The 20520-nt window shown below is 45.8% G+C and overlaps 1 protein-coding gene across 1 annotated transcript in view; it reads left to right on the top strand.

The window, feature by feature from the left end:
• Positions 1-195: 195 nt before the first annotated feature.
• The window catches only part of LOC133052508 (X antigen family member 5-like), a 46443-nt gene continuing 26118 nt past the window's right edge, over positions 196-20520 (top strand). Inside the window, exons 1-5 of the mRNA XM_061137449.1 lie at positions 196-416; positions 11853-11932; positions 12407-12545; positions 12952-13076; positions 16126-16278. Of these exons, the coding sequence (XP_060993432.1) occupies positions 368-416; positions 11853-11932; positions 12407-12545; positions 12952-13076; positions 16126-16161 (429 nt within the window). The 5' untranslated portion in view covers positions 196-367 and the 3' untranslated portion in view covers positions 16162-16278. The remainder of the gene's footprint in view (positions 417-11852; positions 11933-12406; positions 12546-12951; positions 13077-16125; positions 16279-20520) is intronic.

Genomic DNA, 20520 nt, shown 5'->3' with positions numbered 1-20520 from the left:
CCTCTCGTCCTCAGGTCCAACTCTGCCATCCCAGTCCTGTAACAGCCAGCCAGCCAACTGGAACTGGGCCGGAGACGAAGCAGGGCGGGACTCGCGGGACTTCCGGCGCCTATGCGCGCCCCGGAAGAGCTCATTCCGGCGACCTCGCGGTGACCAATCAATGCCCAGAACGCTTCCTGACGCCAGACCCCAAAGTGGCAGCCCAGGTCGCTCCGTAGCCGTCCCCCCTTGGATGTAACCATGTAGAAGCGAAGGGGTGGAATTGGAAAGGAGACGAGGACAGCTGCCGCTTATTACCGGTGTCCACTCGGACTCAGATGCAGCGGGAAGCCGGAATGGAGCGAATGGGGATGGAGCCAGTGGTGCCATGGGTGCCTCCGCTGGGAACTCTGGTCGATGCCCGACGCGGTTTAAAGGTACTCACTTTGTTGTCATACGCGCTCTCGAATGGTACCTTCCAGAGTGGGTGGTTCTACCGTTACCCCTCAGTGCTACATCCCAGGACCGAACTGTTTCATGTGGCGCGCCCCTTGGTGGTGAGCCTGGGGAACAGCCGATGTAGATGCCGGTGGACCGTTAGAGGATGGATGATCCTCCAAGGGTGGAAGGGCAACGTGAGGATGAAAACCCCGCGGATTGCTGCAATCTTGGACTCGGAAAAATGTCTCCATAAACTGAAGATTACTTCTCTGTAGTGGCCACTATCATAACAGGAAGCATGGAAAGCATTTTCTTTGTGCTGGGAATTGTGCTTGTTTGTGCTTTCCTGTTTAATACAGAATAGGTCTCAATGGGGAAAGCCAGCCACAGTCCCCCAGCGGGCAGGGGAGAGAAAGCTTCGGACTGGGATCTGAAGGTCTGGAGTGGGGAAGGCCTCTGTCGTTGACTCCGAGTAATATGTGAGATGGACAACAGGACATTCCATTCTGTTAGGAAAGAGGTCAACTCCGAGGAGAACCAAGGATAGTGCATAGGTGAGATAAAGACCATGGCTTTGTCACCATCTTGTCATCCCTGAATTTGTTCACTAGCAGAATCCTCAGCCTGTCTAGCTATGCCTTTGTCAACAAGTTTAATTTGCTTGTTCATGCCTACATTCAATCATCTTCTCCACAGTTTCTGTCAAGCACAACTATGTGTGTAAGGAAAGAGAAAATCAACCTTGCTTAATGGAACTTACATTGTGTTGGGGTTATACAGCCCCAAAAGATAAGTAATTTATCGGGTGTTCATAACTGCTGTGATTAACATTAAACAGGGATAGTGAAATAGAGAGAGGGGATGATATCTAGAAAGAGTAGCCAGGGATGTTCCTTCTAAGATTGTGACATTTGAGCAAAACCTAGAGGAGATGCCTCTCAGGGAGAAAAGTGTCTCAGACTTTAAGATTTAAGGCCAGTGTAAAAACGGGAGTGGAACTCAGTGTAGAGTGTATGAAAAGAATGTTGAGGGCAATGTGACTGTCACAGCATGATGGAGGGAGGGCCGGGAGATCCGATGAGAGCAGTGATGAGGGGCGGGTCCCCTAGGGCCTCTGGCCATAGAGGTGACTTTGGCTTGAGCCACAGGAGGGTTCTTACCAGAGAAGCCCCCAAGGTTCTTTCAGACGCCCAGATCACACAATGTTTGTTGAGGAGCTCTAGATTCATCCCGGGAAATCCACAGAGGCTCTGCAGTTGAACATGCCTTTCCTGGAATCCACTACACTCAAGGAGAATCCCTTCTACTGCTCCCAGTGGACATCCATGTTGATTGATGATACCCTCAGGACAGAGGAAGGACCCTCACGGTATGAGGGAGGTCACAGACAGTCTCATAAAGGCTAAGAGGGAGGATGTAGCAGGCACAGAGTTGGCAGGGAGAAAGACAAAGATAGAACTTTGGACAGGGACAGAGAGACAACTCTGGCAGCAAATGATCCCCAATTAGCACCCACCTATGGGCCCCCAGCCCTGCTACTGGATGAGGTACCTATCTCTACAGGAGAAAATAAGCTGATCCCCCTCCCCGCCCCGCCCCCCACCAGGGACTGTCTCTCGGAAATGAGTCAGTTGCCTGAGGCCTGAGTCTAAATCATGCTCCCTTGGCACACATCAGAGTCCTCTGCCCTGATCAAGACATGGAGATGATCCAGTCATGGGGAGGTTCATGCTGTACACAGGGTCCCTCACAAGCTGTCCAGCCCTGACAGCCCTCCTGCTGACCTCAGTGCCAATGAATGCTTTAGTGGGGGAAAGAGAGGCAGGAATCGCTCCATTTGTGGTGGAGCCTCATGCAAATTGGTGAATGTGATGTTTATCCCCACCTGCTTGGAGGCTCATCTCTGCATTTTCCACCACCACGTCCCCAGGGAATGTGCAGATTACATTCAATACATCTGGTGAGCAGCTGGGTGTATGATGGGGAAGACACCGAGATGTATCCTGACAGTGAGACAGTCACAGGGTCCTTGTAGCCCTGTGCCAATGTCCCCCTCCCCCACTACCTGGCCAGGGTTCTGCTGAGTCTCTCCTGCCTCCTCCAAGGAGCCAAAGCCTGCATCCAGTTCCTCCTTTCCTCATGAGCCGAGACATTCCAACTGCACTGGGCCTTGGACTCCCATCTGCAAATGGTGGCCTCTTTCTGATGGGTTCGGCAGATTGAGTGAGTGCCTGTACACAATTTTTTCACAGGGCCCCTATCAAGGGTGGTAGTCCTGTCAGGAAGTATTCTTCTCTTCAGTATTGTTACTGTGGGCTCCTGTGTACTGCACATGACTTGCCCTCCCTGAGGATGGGGCTACAAGATTTTATCTCTGTAGGGAGGCATGGGAGAAATGATAGCAAATGTGATATCACAGGTCTACTTCTAAGACCCATGAGAGTGGGGTCCATCCAGCCTTCCTCTTAAGACTACTCTCATATGCAGATCCATGAACAGCTCAGAGACCCAACCCTCTGGACAAAACCCTCCCAAATAGTTCAGAGACTTCATGCCTGGGACAGAGATCCACAAACAGTTTAGAGAGCACTCATCCTGGAAAGCAACCCAAAACAGCTCAAATACGTCACACCTGAGGACAGAGACCCTAACCATCTTAGACAATTCCAACTCTCAGTTCAGTTCAGTCATTCAGTCGTGTCCAACTCTCTGAGAGCCCGAGGACTGCAGCATTCCAGGCCTCCCTGTCCATCGCCAACTCCCAAGGTTTATGCAAACTCATGTCCATTGAGTCGGTGATGCCATCCAACCATCTCATCCTCTGTTGTCCCCTTCTCCTCCCACCTTCAATCTTTCCCAGCATCAGGGTCTTTTCAAATGAGTCAGTTTTTTGCATCAGGTGGCCAAAATATTGGAGTTTCAGTTTCAGCATCAGTCCTTCCAATGAATATTCAGGACTGATCTCCTTTAGGATGGACTGGTTGGATCTCCTTGCAGTCTAAGGGACTCTCAGGAGTTTTCTCCAACACCACAGTTTGAAATCATCAATTCTTCGGCACTCAGCTTTCTTTACAGGCCAGCTCTCACATGCATACATGACTACTGGGAAAACCATTGCCTTGACTAGATGGACCTTTCTTGGCATAGTAATGTCTCTGCTTTTTAATATGCTGTCTAGGTTGGTCCTAATTTTTCTTTCAAGAAGCAAGTGTCTTTTCATTTGATGGCTACCGTCACCATGTGCATTGATTTTGGAGCCCCCCAAAATAAAGTCTGTCACTGTTTCCCCATTGATTTGCCATGAAGTGATGGGAGCAGATGCCGTGATCTTAGTTTTCTGGATGTTGAGTTTTAAGACAACTTTTTCACACTTCTCTTTCACTTTCTTCAAAGGACCCTTTAGTTCTTCTTTCCTTTCTCCCATAAGGGTGGTGTCATCTGTATATCTGAGGTTACTGATATTTCTCCTGGCAATGTTGATTCCAGGTTGTGCTTCATCTAGCCCACTGTTTCTCATGATGTACTCTGCATCTAAGTTAAATAAGCGGGGTGACAATATACAGCCTTGAGTTAGGCCTTTTCCTTTTTGGAACCTGTCTGTTGTTCCATGTCCACTTCTGGCTGTTGCTTGCTGACCTGCATACCCATTTCTCAAGAGGCACGTCAGGTGATCTGGTATTCCCATCTCTTTCAGAATTTTCCAGAGTTTGTTGTGGTCCACACAGTCAAAGGCTTTTGCATAGTCATTAAAGCAGAAGGAAATGTTTTTGTGGAACTGTTTTGCTTTTTCTATCACACAGTCAAAGGCTTTATATAGTCATTAAAGCAGATGGAGATATTTTTTGGAACGCTTTTGCTTTGTGTATGATCCAAACGATGTTGGACATTTGATCTCTGGTTCCTCTGCCTTTTCTAAATCTACCTTGAACATCTGGCCTCAGGTAAATTCAGATCCTTAAGACAAACAGCATTACTCTCAGCCAGTACTACAAGTGTTAATTTGTAACCACTGTGATTGCTGACCTAAAGTGCATTCTGAAGGAATTTACGGTGAAAAACAGTATGAGGCACTCTGTGCTTTGGACAAGTTGGCCTTTTTTATTTACCGATACCTCAGGAAAATGTTCAGTGACCCTAGATTCTTGCCTCTTCCCCACACAGAAAAGCATGAAAATAATGTACTTGTGACATCTGATCTCTGTGTTTCACAGCACTCTCTAACCAATGTGCATGCCTGACTGCATGTACTTCCTAGGCAACAATCATACTGACTTCTCCGCTACCTCCTCCAAGCAGTTTCCTCAGAGCTAACGGAGGAGCTGTGTCCTGGGTTATAGTTCCCAGAAGACTCCATATCCAACTTAAACTCACAACTCTCCTGTTATATGCTTTTCTTTAATTAGACACTACTCTAGCTCACAGCTCTCCTTTAGCTCAGAGGCTTCACCCCTTTCCCCCAGAGCCTACAGCCTGCACCCTGGGACACAGAGCCCCACATCTTTCCCTCTGGGCTGCTGTGTTGGCATTTGCACTGAGTCTCTGTTCAGTCAACCCCAAGGGACAGAGGCCTCCAGTCCTGCAGTCCCTGCAGTCTGCATTCACCAGCATGTCATCCTCAGGAAGGCAGATTCATCCCAGGGGTGGGGATTGCCTGAGAGCTGAGGAGTTCTGAAATTGATTTCCCATGTCTGGGTCCTCAGCATGGACTTAACCCACCCTGGTCACCTCTGGATGTGTCGACTTTGTATCCTGCCCCACGGGGATTCAGAGTGAATCCCAGATCCACAGAACGAGTCCGAGGGACCTATTCCTTTCTCTCATGTCTCAGCACATACTGTGGGGTACTGATTTTTGGAGACAGGAAATGTCTCCCCCTTACTGTGCCTATGACAGCTCCCGTACATCCCTCTAGTCATCTGTCATTTTCCAGAGTCCCTCTCCTGGTGACAGCTGCCACAAATTCTCTCTATCCCCAAATCTCACCCTCTCCCCTCACCTTCCACCAGGCCTCCCTCCCACTCCAGGAGCCTCTTTAGCCCCTCTCTAGCCCTGCTCACAGGGCCTCAGTTACACCCTTCACCCCATTTGTGGCCTCTCACCCAGCACCTACAGTGCCTCAGATGATCCCCTGAGGACCTTGCCTGCTCCCTGCATTCTGCAGGACACCTCTCTCCTGCCCACACACAGGTGTCTGTCTTAATGTCCTGGTGAGGGCTGAACTGAAAATCTCTCTAGGATCCAAAGAAAATCCAGACCTAGACCAGGCGTCCAAGTGTCTCAGAGAGAAAGAGCTGGACTCAAGTTCCTGCAGGGGTGACAGGGTTTTCTTCAAGTGAGATGACACCTTAGAAGCGCTTAGGACACTGCAACTCAGATGACTGATTATTTAAGACTCAGAGATGCGCCCACGGATGCCAGCTGCCTCCTAGAGTGACCTCACTAATGCAGCCACTGACTGGGGAAGCGTCTCCAGCCTGTTTACTGGGCAGCGAACACTCCTGGACACTGGGTTCCACTGGTCCTCCAGTGCTCAGGCCCAAGACCCCCACTGTGAACTCTTGCCCATCAACCTCTGCACCTGACTGTGTGAGCCCTGGCCTGATATGGGGTCTCTGTCCCTGTACCCCGTGAGAGCCTGAGCCTGTGTTTTCCACGTGGGGTCCCCAGAGTGGTCTGGGATTCCTTGCCTCCGAATCCCCACAACCAATCACTGCTGCTTGTGTATTCAAATCTGCACGGTGTTGGCATGACCAAAATGGGCCTGGAGTGTCCTCCTGGACATCTGAGAAAGGGGACTGCCCTCGGTCCAGGTTTGAGGCCTGGATCGCCAGGGTGGCATCCTACCCATGTGTGTCAAAGGCTACGGTTTCTCACCGTGGGCAGTGGTGGACAGTTTGTCCATCCATGCACAGTACTTGCATTGTTACCAAATGGAACCCTCTCCCCTGTAGTACCTTCTACTTCCTGTGGTTCCATGGGGAGCCATTTATCACTCAGTCTTGTTGGTCCTGGGTGGGATCGAACTATTTGCATTTCTAACCATGCTCAGCCTCCCTCCTACACAACTGGTGAACTCCGTGATGAGCAAAGGTCTAAGCATCCTGTTCACTGCAGCAGAGTGTCTGCGCCAAGAATGATGTGATGTGGTAGTAAACAAGCTTTCCTTCTCCTGCTTTACTGATGGACATCAGCTTTACTGATGGACAGCATTTTGGCAACATCAATGAAACTGAAAATCCTAAGGAAACAAAAAAAGAAAAAGAAAGATCCTTACAAAATCCTCGTCCTTGTTCATTTACTGTTAACAATCCATTAACTTATTATACCACATCTGTAGAATAAAGGAAAAAAACCACATTATCATCTCAGTAGCTACCTAAAAAAGCATTTGACAAAATTCAGCATCCATTCAAAATAGAAGGACTCAAACTAGAAGCAGAAGGCAACAGTTTAAATGTGATATAAAACATCTATGAAAAACCCATCGCTATCATCATACTTAATGATAAAAGGCAGAAGTACTTCCCCTGAAAATCAAGAACTATAGAAGGATAACATCTCTTACCACTTCTATTCCACATGGTTCTGGAGAGGGTAATAAAGTAAGGGAAAGAAATAAAATGAACCTACATTGGCAAAGAAGTAAAACTATTCTATTTGCAGATGATGTAATCTTTTGTGGGAGCTCTCAATGACCTTTTATCTATTCCCACAGACACAGAGTCTGTCTAGTTGATCGTGTGGATTTAATCTGCAGCTTGTGCAGCTGGTGGGAGGGTTTTGAGTCTTCTTCCTTAGTCACACTGCCCTTGGGTTTCAATTGTGGTTTTATTTCCACCTCTGGATGTGGGCGGTCCACTGGGGTTTGCTCCTGAGGCTGCCTTGGAGGACTTGGGTTTGCCCCTGTGAGGGCCAGGTGTGGAGGTGGTGCAGCTGCTTGAGTCACAGTGGTTTTGGAAACATCAGGTACTCAGGGGAGTTGGCGGCTAGGGCAGCAGGAAGTATAGTGCTCTAGAGGGTTATGGCAACCAGTATTGGCCAATACACTCCAGTATTCTTGCCTGGAGAACCCCTCTCCCTGACAGAGAAGCCTGGCAAGCCACAGTCCACAGGGTTGCAGAGTCGGACACTACCAACGTGACCCTGCATGCATAGACATAAGATTTTTTTGTCTGTGGCAGCTCTGCCCCAGTGCGAGTTGAGTGTGAACGTTGCACAGCAGCTTGGTGTGCGGGGACCCTGGCGGTGCCAAGTGTGCAGGGACATGGACTGCCTCCGCCACAGGAGTTATGGCCCTATCAGAGTCTTTTTTCCAGGCTCTTGTAGCTGGCGATCAGAAGGCCTCTTTGGCCAGTTTTTCTCCATAGCTCCGCCCATTCAGGCACTTAGAGGGCTTCCTTACCTGGGATCCTTCTCTGTTGTTCGAGCATCAGGCACTTAAAGGGGCACCGTGGGTGTGGTCCTACGCTGTAGTTTGGTGCATCAGTCACTTAAAAAAGCACCCTGGGTGTAGTGCTACTCTGTAGTTCAGTGCATCAGGCATTTGATGGGCCCACCTCTCTATTGTTCAGGTGCCAGTGCTGGCATGTGGTGTTTGAGAGGCAATGGTGATGGCTCCACGCCCTACACATGACTCAGCAGTATCACCTTACTTCCATGGCTGCCCGAATTTCCTCCACAGGTATTTCCCACCACAGTCTCCTCCCTTACATCCCCTCCATCAGTCTCTCTGCAGTCAACAGCAGCCCTTGCCCTGGGATTGTTCCACAATCCCTAAACTCCACCTCCCAGCCACTGCACCATCGAGGGTATGTATGGCTGTGGCAAGGATGTCTGATTCGCACTCCATTTAGGGTGCCATAGATGAGCTGTTTCACTCTCAGCCTGAAATGTTTCTCCTCTGACTCAGAGAATTGCCCCATGTGGGGATCAGACCCTTGCTTCAGTTCCCCCACTGACCGAGGGCAGGTCCAGCCCTACTAACACTCCTGTTTTTTCTCCCTAGTTGCCTCATCCTACCGAGTTTTGTGTGGGTCTATATATTCTTTTCCACTGGTCAGGTGCTGCTATCTGTGCTCGGCTGGTGTTCTGCATGCACTTCTGTGTCTGAAGGTATATTCCTGATGTATCCTTGGAGAGAGATGTATTCCCCATCCACCTACTCCTCCACCATCTTGTCAATCCATGATATAATCTTGTGTATAAAAAATCATGAAGAACCACCCTCTCCCCACAGAAACTGTTAGACCTAATATAGGGGCTCGACAGGTTTATAGAATACAAGGTCATATACAAAGAGCAAATAGATTTCTATACACTTTCAGGACTTGTACAATACAAATTACAAAAGATTGCTGAATGAAATGAAAGACACTCTAGATGAGTGGAAGTTTTACTTCAGTTCAGTCGCTCAGTCGTGTCTGACTCTTTGGGATCCCATGGACTGCCGCATGCCAGTCTTCCCTGTCCATCACCAACTCCCAGAGCTTGCTCAGAGTTTTACGGACTTTGGAGATAACATTTGTGGATTGGAAGACTCACTATTGTGTTAAGATGGCAGTACTCCCCTAATAGAGGCCTATCAACGTTCAAAGTGCTCTTTTCCCCTGGAAATCAACAAACTGATCCTAGAATTGTAAGAATTAAAAGGGTCCTGGGATAGCGAAAACAGTGTGGAGAAAGAACAAGTAGTTACACTTCCCAATTTCAAAACCCACTTCAAACCTACAATAATCAAGACATTATGGTACTGACATAATGATTGTATATAGACACATAACGGAATGGAATGGAGAGTCAAGAAACAAGCCCATATCTCTATGGTCAGTTGATTATTGTGAGGGGTGTAGAGGCCATTCAATGGCAAAGAATAATGTTTGAACAAGTCGTCTTGGAATAACTGGATGTTCACATGCAAAAGAATCAATTTCAACCTATACCTCACACTGTATATAACAATTAACTGAAAATTGATAAAACACCTAAATATAAGAGCTAAAACTATAAAGTACTCAGAAGAAAACAGAGATGTAAATGTGAATCTTGGATTAGGCAATGATTTCCTAGGTATGATACAAAAAGCACAAGCACAAAAGGAAACAAAAATAGGCAATTTGGAATCATCAAAATTAAAACTTGTATCCTTCAAATGATACTATCAAGAATGTGAGATATCTAGGGCACCTACTGAATGCTGGCAGGGAGCCTTGAAACCCAGGCGGACCAGAGGAACACCAGAGCAACCCTGTATGATGTGTGGGTGGGGAGCGAGGGGGGAGGAGTTGTGGAGGCTAGTTGGGGTGCGTGTTCCTGAGGGTCAACTAGGGGAGGACAGGTTTTCCTGCACCTGCAGAGTGGGGATGGGGAGAGACCCTTGGGTTCAAAAATGCTCCCTTGGGCTATTTGCCATCAGACTCCTTCCTCCACTCCTATACACTGGCAACCACAGATATATTTCTGTGCCTATACTTGTGGCTTTTCCAGCAATCCATTAACATGAAATCATATAATATAGCTTACTGTGTCTGACATGTCTCATTGGAACAGCTGAGATGCATCCTTGCTGTTACATGCATTAGTAGTTCCTTTTTAAGCGACTGTGTAGTATTATTTTGTATGAGTATACGTTTTTGTTTTTCTTTCCTCTGTATACCAGTTGTTGAATAGTTGGGCTGTTTCTAGCTTTGGCTATTAGGAGTACATGAGTAGAATATTTGAGTAAAGGTCCTTGTGTGAGCATGTTTTCCTTTCTCTTGGGTAAAATTAAAACTCCTAGTAAGTACGAAAATTCCCACTATAATAGAATAAGAAGAAGAATGTGCTACTGGAGAAGAGTGAAGAACTAGCTACAGAAGGAATGAAAAGGATAAGCCAAAGTGGAAACAACACCCAGTTGTGGATGTGTCTGGTGGTGAAAGTAAAGCCCGATGCTAAAAGAACAATATTGTATAGGAACCAGAGGTATATTCAGAGAAATCAGTTACCAGTTCAGAGATTTAAATGTGCAGTGCTCCAAGCAAAAAATGGCAACAGAGGTATGGATTTATGTATTTATTCCATGGAAATCAGTAAAGCCATTGCAAGCATGATGGAAAACCCAGAAGCAGAGAAAGAAATGGTTCATCAAAGCATGTTTAAAAATAGGTATTAAAAACCTTAATATCTATTTCTGTCATGAGTGTCTTCCTGAGACACATTCTCCACTAAGGTAACCTGGGACTACCTATCACCACAGTTTGTGGATGCATAAGCTAGACTGCCCTGGAAGGAAAAACATATAGTCTTCAAGCCCTTTTCTCATCCTCCAGAGACCCTGCGGTTCCAGGACTCTACCTCAGTGGCGGGAAAACCTCAACCTGCACTGCACACGCCCAACTCAGGGAGCATGCGCAGTGCGTGCGCACGCGCCTCTTTCTGCGCATGCGCCTTAGTGCGCATACGCCTTCCTGAGCGCATTCTGTGAGAACCGTTGGGCCTGAGCCGGGTGTGTTTATTCAGTTCCGGTTCATTCTCACTACTTGAGACTCACCCGGTAGGTTCACAAATCTGTCCTGTCTGGAGTTTAAGTGTGCGTGCGTGTCAGCGGGAGCCAGCGAGCTTCACGCGGGTCGGGCAGTGCCATCTGCGGCCTTTGAGGAGGAAGGCCCTCGAGGTCATCATCTTCCTCCTCACAGGTGTCGCGATGCCCTAGTTCTTGTCCTGGTGGCTGGAGAGGAAGGGCGGTGGGCAGAGGAGGGCAGGGGATCAGATGACAGTGGGGGGAGACTTGGGGGTGCTGTTTGAGATATCTGGCTCATTGGAGCCCTGGAAGTGATGACAGAGCACGGAATCTGCGGCCGGGAGTGGGACCTGGGCAGGGGGCAGTGTGGGCGATTAAGGAAAGGCCTAGAAACAGGACCGCGGTGGGTTTGTGACCCTATCACGAGTTTTGTGGTAAGGTGCCAAGAGAGAAGTGGACAGGTATGCTCTGTATGCAGACCCAGCTCAGCCACAGACGCTGAGAAAATCGCCATAGTCAGGCTGTAAAGACTAACCCATTCTTCCTGTTCCCACTGAATTCCAAGGGAGTTGGGGAAAATAGGTCTGGTGAATCGGAGTGTGACAAGAGCAATGGTCCTGAATTATTAAATTCCTAGCAGTATTTCACTAACTATCTTCATGATGGAGAATTCTGTTGTGAAATCTAACTTCCTCACAACAATTCTCTGTCTTCTTGTGTACCTTAAGGTGATTTCTCTGCCAGCTTAGCGAAGATACACATGGCTTTGCAAGCAACTGTATTTGGTGTCATTGGAATGCATATACACCCATACTTTCTTTTGAAAGTATTTTCACAGTTTTAAAACACAGGAAGTCAACATATGGTCATAAAAGTGATCAAATATAGCTGTACACTTAAATACATTTTCTAAATCACAATATTCTACTTTCAGGGAGAAATATGAGTGGGCAAGTGGCATCAACATTGGGACCTACAGGTCAAGATTCTCCCCAGCTGGGTGAACCTGTGGTTGTGAGTACCTTAGCATTTGATATTTTCTATTAGCACAAATTTACTTTTGAGAAAATGATGTTAAGTAATGCAGATGCAGTGATAAAGGTCTTCCGTGCTGATAAAGGGTGACAGTTTGTCTTAGGAATGAACACTGATCCAGATATATTACAGTCTGGCATTGCCTGGATGAGTATACTGTGAAATTCCCTGGAAATGTGCACAGTGACTCCCTCCTCCTGCTTATTAACAACAAATTGCACACTTCCATCCCAGCATAGATTTAAATAGCTTCCAAAGTCTTTCTGGGTAACTCTTATGGGAGCTAACTCTTCCCTGTGGGAAGAGTAACTTTATTAAAAGTAAGTACATAGAATTGTGTTGGGAAAATGTTGTTAGGTTTACTTATGATTAGATATATCTGTGTATTATGTATATTTATGCTGTTAGATGTGTTAACAACAAAAAGTTTTATTTGCATGCACACTCCACTAGGACCAGCAGCCCAGTGTTGAGCAACCTCAACAAGAGGAACCACCAGCTGAGAATCTGGATATCACACCTGGAATGGAGGAAGTCAGTGGAGAGGATCCAGTGAATCATGGTGAAGAGAAGGAGAAGGATGCCCCTGGAGGTAAAGTGTATGTGTGCATCATGTCTTAAGACATAACCAGTAAGAGGAGGAAAGGAATCATTAGAAAAGGGCTTTAGATAGTTCCTAAAAAACTGAGGAGAGTATAGTTTGCAGGTTAGTGTGGTCGCTCAAATGTTGCCTTGTTTTCAAGACAGAGAGAAGGGGACAACTGAGTTGTCTGAGGACAGCCCTGGGAAGGGAAAATGGTCATAACATCTGGAAAATTCTGCTTTCCTTTTTCTCCAGCAAAACATTCCTGGAATAATGCTCCTGAGGTTCTTATTCATCACATTTTTACCAAACTAGTCTAAGGCTTTTAATTCATAACCCCGAGGGGATCAATATTATCATTCCCTTGTTTATAGTGTATGCTTTACAGCTGAATTCATACTTTTTTTTTTCAAAGATTCTGACCTGGAAACTGATCTCCAGGAATTGGCTGTGTCTAAGACTGGGGGTCAAGGCGGAGATGGTCCTGATATCAAGGAGGAGATTGCATCAAATACAGAGACTGTTGAAATGCCAGAGGAGGTATGTCATCCATTCAGAAAGTAATTTATATGGTTTCTGTTTTTCAGAATATTATATCTTTTATAATATAGAGGGAAAATTACTATTATTTTAATAACAGAGTTCACATATTCTTTGAAAGATAGTTCAGACCCCAGATGCCTGAGTGCCTGACTTACAGACTTGCAAATAAAGAAACAGACAGAATCAAAGCCATATCGAATTGAAAATAGGAAACCGTTTCCTTCTCTTGAGTATAAGTACTTTAACCAACAGCTAATAATTTTCAGGTTCTTTTATAATTTCTGCTTCTAAGAAGTATGCAATGCATTTGTCATAAATATCAGTTTATATGAAATATGCTCAGGCATTCAAGTAGGTTCTAGTACCAGCTTTAACATAATGTGTGTGATTATGTGAAATCCCTTAACTTCTAAACTCAACTTTACTCATGTAAGTTGTGAATTCAAAACAGATACACTAAAATGCTCATTTTTCAATGCTAATTTTTGCATTCTCTGGTCATTTTCGATGGCATGCATACAAGAATACTCTGTTTTCCATGATTTATTTATCATAAGATAGCATCTTGAGTCAAATTATAACAGGGAAATTGAGATTTCATTTTCTGTTGGGGAACGCATATACATCTGTGGCTGATTCATGTCGATGTATGGCAAAAAGCACGACAATACTGTAAAGTCATTAGCCTCCAATTAAAATAAATAAATAAACTTTTCTTTAAAAAAGAAAATGAGCCAACATTCTGCTTGATGTTTGTTAAATTCTCTCAAATTCTGAATTCTCTAGCTCTTAAAAAGCAGTTGCATTTTAAATCCTTTCCCCAATGAAGCATGAAATGACTGAACAATGAAATGGCCAAAGATAGTCTAGTTTCCTGTGTCTGTGGCTGATCCAGTTGAGAGAGTGCATGTAGTCAGTGCTATTCAAGGCAGGTGTGAGTAAGATACACATGCTAAGCACACTACCTGCCCCCACATTTGGTCTGTTTTTTTTGAGGGGGCTGCTTATTTTGGAGAAGGAAATGGCAACCCACTCCAGTATTCTTGCCTGGAGAATCCCATGGAAGGAGGTGCCTGGCAGGCTAACATCCAGCTAAAGACTAGCAGGGGGGCACTCTTTCTGCCTCCCTTCTGATGTCTATGTCAGACGCTTTCTCTATCTCTTTTGTACTTTAATGAAACTTTATTACACCAAAGCTCTGAGCGATCAAGCCTTGTCTCTGGCCCTGGATTGAATTCTTCTCCTCCAGAGGACATTCCTGGTGTCTTTCATTGCTCAGCAACAACCTTTCACCGGGAAGGATTGAAGGCAAATGGAGAAGGGGGCAGTAGAGGATGAGATGGTTAGATAGCATCACCGACTCAACGGACATGAATTTGAGCAAACTATGGCAGATAGTGGAGGACAGAGGAGCCTGGGGTGCTACAGTCCACGGGGTCTCGTGAAAAGAGTCAGACACGACTGAGCGATTGAAAAAGAACCACCACCACCTTACCTTTGAGTTTTCCTAAGGTGCCACAGCCCCACTCTCAGCGGGGCTAAGAAACTTTCTGTGTCTGTCAGTGCTAAAGGCTGAGACTTATGTCTTCACACACTCAGCGCCCCCTGCTTAAGGTTGATGGCGGGTCCTTAGAACACTCAACACTCCCTCCCAGAGCTCAGAGCATGGAGCAGTCTCACAACAGTAATGGAGCACCCTGCCCTGCTACAGAAATGGGAGCTGTAGCTGTTTGCTGCTGCTAAGTCACTTCAGTCGTGTCCAACTCTGTGCAACCCCAAAGACTTCAGCCCACCAGGCTCCCCCATCCCTGGGATTCTCCAGGCAAGAACACCGGAGTGGGTTGCCATTTCCTTCTCCAATGCATGAAAGTGAAAAGTAAAGTGAAGTTGCTCAGTCATGTCCGACTCTTAGTGACCCCAAGGACCACAACCTACCAGGCTCCTCCATCCATGGGATTTTCAGGCAAGAGTACTGGAGTGGGGTGCCATTGCCTGTAGCCGTTTACCCCCTCTTAATATGCTTTCTCCCTTTGCATTGAATTCACTTCCACATTTCTTCTTTGAGTCACCAAATGGAACTCTTCTCATCCCCAACTGGTTAGTGTAAGAAGCTGCACCTGCATCTCTATCAAGGATGGTGCATGTACCCCCAGCGCTCTGTATTTTCTTTCTCCTTTCCCGTTGGAATCTGTCGACATCACAAAAAGGGCTCCAGATCACCCACAAAAGGGGCGGTGCTGCAGGGAAGGCTGTGACTCTCATCCACAGCCTGAGTCAAAGCAGGACTGTGTTATAAGTGTCACAAGCTGCCCCACTGCATCATGGGAGCCAAAAGAGCAATGGTCTGAAAGTCCTAACACAGACACTTATGTGGATAGAACACCAGTGTCTTCCTAGGGACCTATAAGTTGTTGTTTGGTTTGGACTTATAGAGGCAGTGACCTTTTTCACAATGCTTGCCTGCTTAGCTAACCTTCCATCAGGACCTCTCTCCTCCCCTACAGCTCCCTACCTACTGTACCAAAAATCATACTTCTGACTTCAGTGCGCTGATTGGGTTTCCACCTGGCAGGGATACCAACACAACTTTTTATGCTGAAACCTCAAGACACCTGAAGAGAACAAGTTTCCAGACAGTCCATCTTTCAATTATAATAGAAAAACTGCCTATGTAACAACGAATATACAGCAAATTAAAATACTAATAAAATGTTATTTGGAAATTATCTAGAATGTCACACTTAAGAGAAAAAAAATTTAGTACGTCGTCTATTGCCTTTCAGGTTGAATTTTCATTTAAGAAAATTACGAGATGGGTGAGGTAATGTCTTCATATTGTATTTGTTGTTCTGTTTATCATTATATTATTTCTATGGTTATGCTACTTTCCAAAATGATGAGGGTGCTCCACTAATGTCTGTCACGGCAAATATTTGTTTAGAGCTTGATATGGACTAGGAACTGTTCTCTGTGATCTTTGCATGTTGACATGACACCCCATGGTCTTTCATGCACTTAGGAGAAACTGTGTTCAATCCATATGCAGATCCATCATAGTGTTTCATGCGGATGGACATGTTGATCTGCCTTCTGATCCACAGAAGACTAGACACTGCACTGTATTCCAGATTGGGAGTCAGATACCACACCTGTCTGTTTCTCTCTGGCCTGGGCAGCCATCTGACTCAGCTCTTGCCAGGTAGGTGACTTTGTGCAAATTCATCCACCCATTAACGTCTAGGTGTCTCTGCTCCTCAACTGCCAAAAGGGACGATAGCATGAAAAATGCTTACCTTACAGTGTTGCTATGAGTACTGAAAGACTTTTGAGTACATATGGAGTACATGTGTACATTGGGTACATATGGAGAGCTAAGCACGATCCAGAAGGGTGAGCTTTCTTTCTTGTCTCTCTTCACTTCTGTTTCTGCTTGTATTCATATCCCCCTGTCCCTGTCCCCATGCTTTTACCTCCCCAATCTCAATTGATCCATGTCATCTCTGATCTGTGCCCCTGTCTTCAGACTCTCCATCCCAAAACACAGCTGAACAACTCCTCATGACTTACCTCAGAAAATATCCATATCATCACCCTTGGATTAAACAATCATGAGTATTAGTGGAAGAAATAAGAAACACAACAAAACTGGAAATGTGAAAACTACACAAGAAATAAAGCATTACTGATGACCGTTTGACTATTAATATCTTCATATCTTCACCAGATTCAGATCTTCAGAATTTGATTGAGAATTAGACTTGATAAAAATAATGGCAAAAAAAGGCCATTTGATGAGATTTCTTTGCCTTTTAATTTCCCTGGACAATGTTTTTAAAAATTTATGTACTCACGTTCCATAACTGTCCATTGACCACTTGCTTTCCCATCATGATGCAAATCCTATGAAAGGCCATTAGACGTCTAACTTCACAGAGAATAGTCACTAAACTTTTTCATATGAGCACATGATGAAACCTAAATATTTCCTTTAAGCTTCACCATATCCCCATAAGAAGAGGGGGATACTCACCGTGCTTAAAAAAAACCCTCCGTCATGCCTCATACACTCCATTCTTGAGGCCCCGAAAGGCCTGAAATGATAGTGCAAGGTCCATGCAGTGGGTCAAAGGTGGTCTTGACATTGTGTCTCTGGAACAATCTCCAGGGAAATGTGGAACAGCAGTAATATTAACAACAGCAATGACAACAGCTAGAATTGGCACGTACTGTCCTGACAATTTCCCATGTCTTAACATGGTCAGTGGTCTACACTGCCCCGTGAAGTAGTTAAATTTACTCCAAGCTGGTGTTCCCATGTGGTGAAAAGAAGAATGAGGCACAGAGGTGCTTCTTAACTAGTTCAGTGTCATCCAGCAGTAAGGGAGCCACAGGTCTGGACGCACTGTGGAAAACTCTGGGTGTTCTGTATTTATTCAGTCAAGGGTAAGATCCAATGGCTATGGCAAAATATGTAGAATAACAGCTACCACATAACAAAAATTGATCTTACATCATAGAAATGCACACAAAATAGATATCCGATTTCTTCAGAAATCTTTCAAATGGAGGCTTGACAAGACTGGCATCAGGATGTTTTGTAGACACGATGGTCTGAGAGCTTCCTCAGAACAGCAAGACAGCATGTCAGTGAGTCTCCTAGACTGGAGGTCTTGAGTTTGTGCATCAGAGAAGGCAAGAAACCCCTGTCACATGCTCACAGAGACATGAGCCTGGCAGTAGGCAAAATAAGACCATGCCTCTGCTCCGGTAGTGCCTAGACAAGTTGTCCATGTCAATCAGAACTGAGGAATTCTTTTTTAAAAGTGAAGATTTCATGATCTACACTCAGTGAATCTCACTCAGTGCGGCTATAACAGTGCCCTAGAATCTGTGAGATTTCACTATACTTGGGAAACTCTCAGGGACTTTATTAAACCCCTTTGGTAGTGAGACTGTCAGGAAAATAAGGAAATTAGAGATCGGAACAGATATTAGGAAAACTGTATAGATAATCAACAAAACCCAAAGCTGGCTCTTTCAAAAGTTCAATATGAATTCATAAATTTCCACCCACAAGAATAAAAAAAAGATAACTAAAGACAAAACTTACCAATATCAGGAAAGAAATAGGTTACAGATCCCACATTTCTTAATTCAATCATTTCATCAAGGTGCATTGGGCCAAATCCAAATAATGTGATGAAACCACTCGTTTTCTTTCTCATTGTCCTCCAGCTTCCCCTTCCTGCCTCTCTCCTTTGCCCCAGTTCCTTTCTCCTTCTTAAGTCCTGCCCTCCATCAAGAGGAGCAATGTTATGACGCATGATTCATGATTATAACTGATGTCTGCTGCTTGGCTGACATTCATCGTGGATGCTACCATCCCTGCAGCTGGTACACTCAAGCTCTCTGTCTCTCATGATGGACCATAAGGTTTCACTCTAATTTCAAGTATAGGTAGGAGAGAAGGTGCAGGGCACATGTTGGAGCCTTGAGTCCTTCATCTGTGAAATGCAGAAGACCACAAACTGTGGGAGAAACAGAAATAGCGGCACGAGGCCCCTTTCAATGAGAGCTACGTGCCAAACCCAGCACATCACACGATTCCTTGACATTCAGGAGCACACCAAGTAGATTTCCATGCCAGGACTGTTTCATTTATTGTTCCTTCTGCCCGGAATGCTCTTCCCTTAGGTAACCCCCCGGACTGCTCCCTTACTTCCTCCAGATCTCTGCTTACTTGCCATCTTTCAGGGAGTCTTTCCCTCATTATCTTGAATAAAATAATGACATCATACCTACATACACCTTTTCCCCTGATCTAGCAATATCTTTCTTCATAGTGCCTGCCACCCTTGATTATTTACTGACCACCAAGTCTATGAAATGAGAGACTTGGTTGGATTTGTCCTGTCCCAAACTCCTCCAATAGTGCTCAGGTCTATGGCAGGTGCTCAAAAAACATTTGCTGAAGGACACTCTGGAGCCAGACCCTTTACACACATTGCTAACATGCACAGGTAACTTCCAAGATGGGCACTGGCCCCATTGTATTAATTATGAACAAACTGAGATTTCAGGAGACAACTGATTCACTCAACAACACACAGTCAGCATGTCAGGTTCCAGGCTTCAGAATCATATCTGCCAGCTTCCAAAACCTCAGTTCCCGGACAGAGACCTCACAGCCAAGAACATAAGAGGTTTTATTTCTAACACAAAGACTCCAAACAGCTCATAGATACCCAGAGACATCAAAAAGAGCTCACTGAATCTCTACACAGAGAGCACGCAGCTCGAGTCTCAGACGCTCAAACACAACAGAAACCATAAGCATGCACACTGTGACAGAGACCCTGCAAACAGCCCAAAGTCTTCCAGACAGAAAGAAATGAGAACTGCACAGATACTTCACATCATGGAGACTGACTCCCAAACCACAGGGACACTGACCGACCTAATACAAAACCCCCTAATCGGAAAGACAGAAGTTTTAATAACTCAAGAACATCATACACTCTTAAGATACAGTACCCAGACAAATGAAAACCTTGCAACCTCTGCATAGATCCCCAAGGAGCTGATAGTTCACACCTTAAGACCGACCCATCCTTAAAGCAGCACAGAGGCATCACAAATATGGATCGGAATTCAAAAGCTCAGTGATCTCACATTCTGGAGTGCATATGCCTACACATAGATCTCTCACCCAGGGACTGAAAAGCCAGAAAGCTCCAAAGATGCACATCACGGTATACAGGCACACATCCTAGAGACTTTGTACTATGGCTCACAAAATCCACTCAGATCAAATATCCTATCACTCACAACCCCGCCCAAAGGCTCAAGGACATCAAATGTACCCCAAACAGCACCTGTGTTGTCACACGTAGCAATACACAATCCCAAGCTGCCAGATACAGGTTACGCTCCAGGGAGAGACACCAAACTCAGAGACCTCTCCCTGGACATGAATTGCAAGCATTTGTGCGAATGACCCTGTGCTGCCACATGATCCAGACTGAGCGAGAGCTAAAGACTGAAACGCCGTCACCATGCACAGCCAGCGACTGCGCCAAACCTCGCCACTAACCAGGACTGGACCCCTTCAAGAAAAGCATGAAAACTGGGAGGAAAATTGTGTGCTCTGAGAAGTCGCACACGCCAACGCGGGCGCACGCGGATACAGGCGCCTCCCGCCGTCAGTTCCAGTTCGGCGACCGCAATGCGGGCAATCACGCGGTGGCCAATCACTGCCCAGAACGCTTCCCGGACGGCAAACCCAAACCGACAGCCAGTCTCTCGCTCCGTAGTCGTCCCACCAACGAAGGGGTGGAGTTGAAAAAGAGACGAAGAAAGTTTCCGCTTAATACCGCTGTCCGTTCGGATTCGAGAGAGGTGGGAAGATGAAGAGGAGCGAATGGGGATGGACCCAGTGACT

The sequence above is a fragment of the Dama dama genome, chromosome X (assembly GCF_033118175.1).
Source record: "Dama dama isolate Ldn47 chromosome X, ASM3311817v1, whole genome shotgun sequence".
In the NCBI taxonomy this organism is placed as follows: domain Eukaryota; kingdom Metazoa; phylum Chordata; class Mammalia; order Artiodactyla; family Cervidae; genus Dama; species Dama dama.
This window is presented reverse-complemented; position numbering and strand designations above follow the sequence as displayed.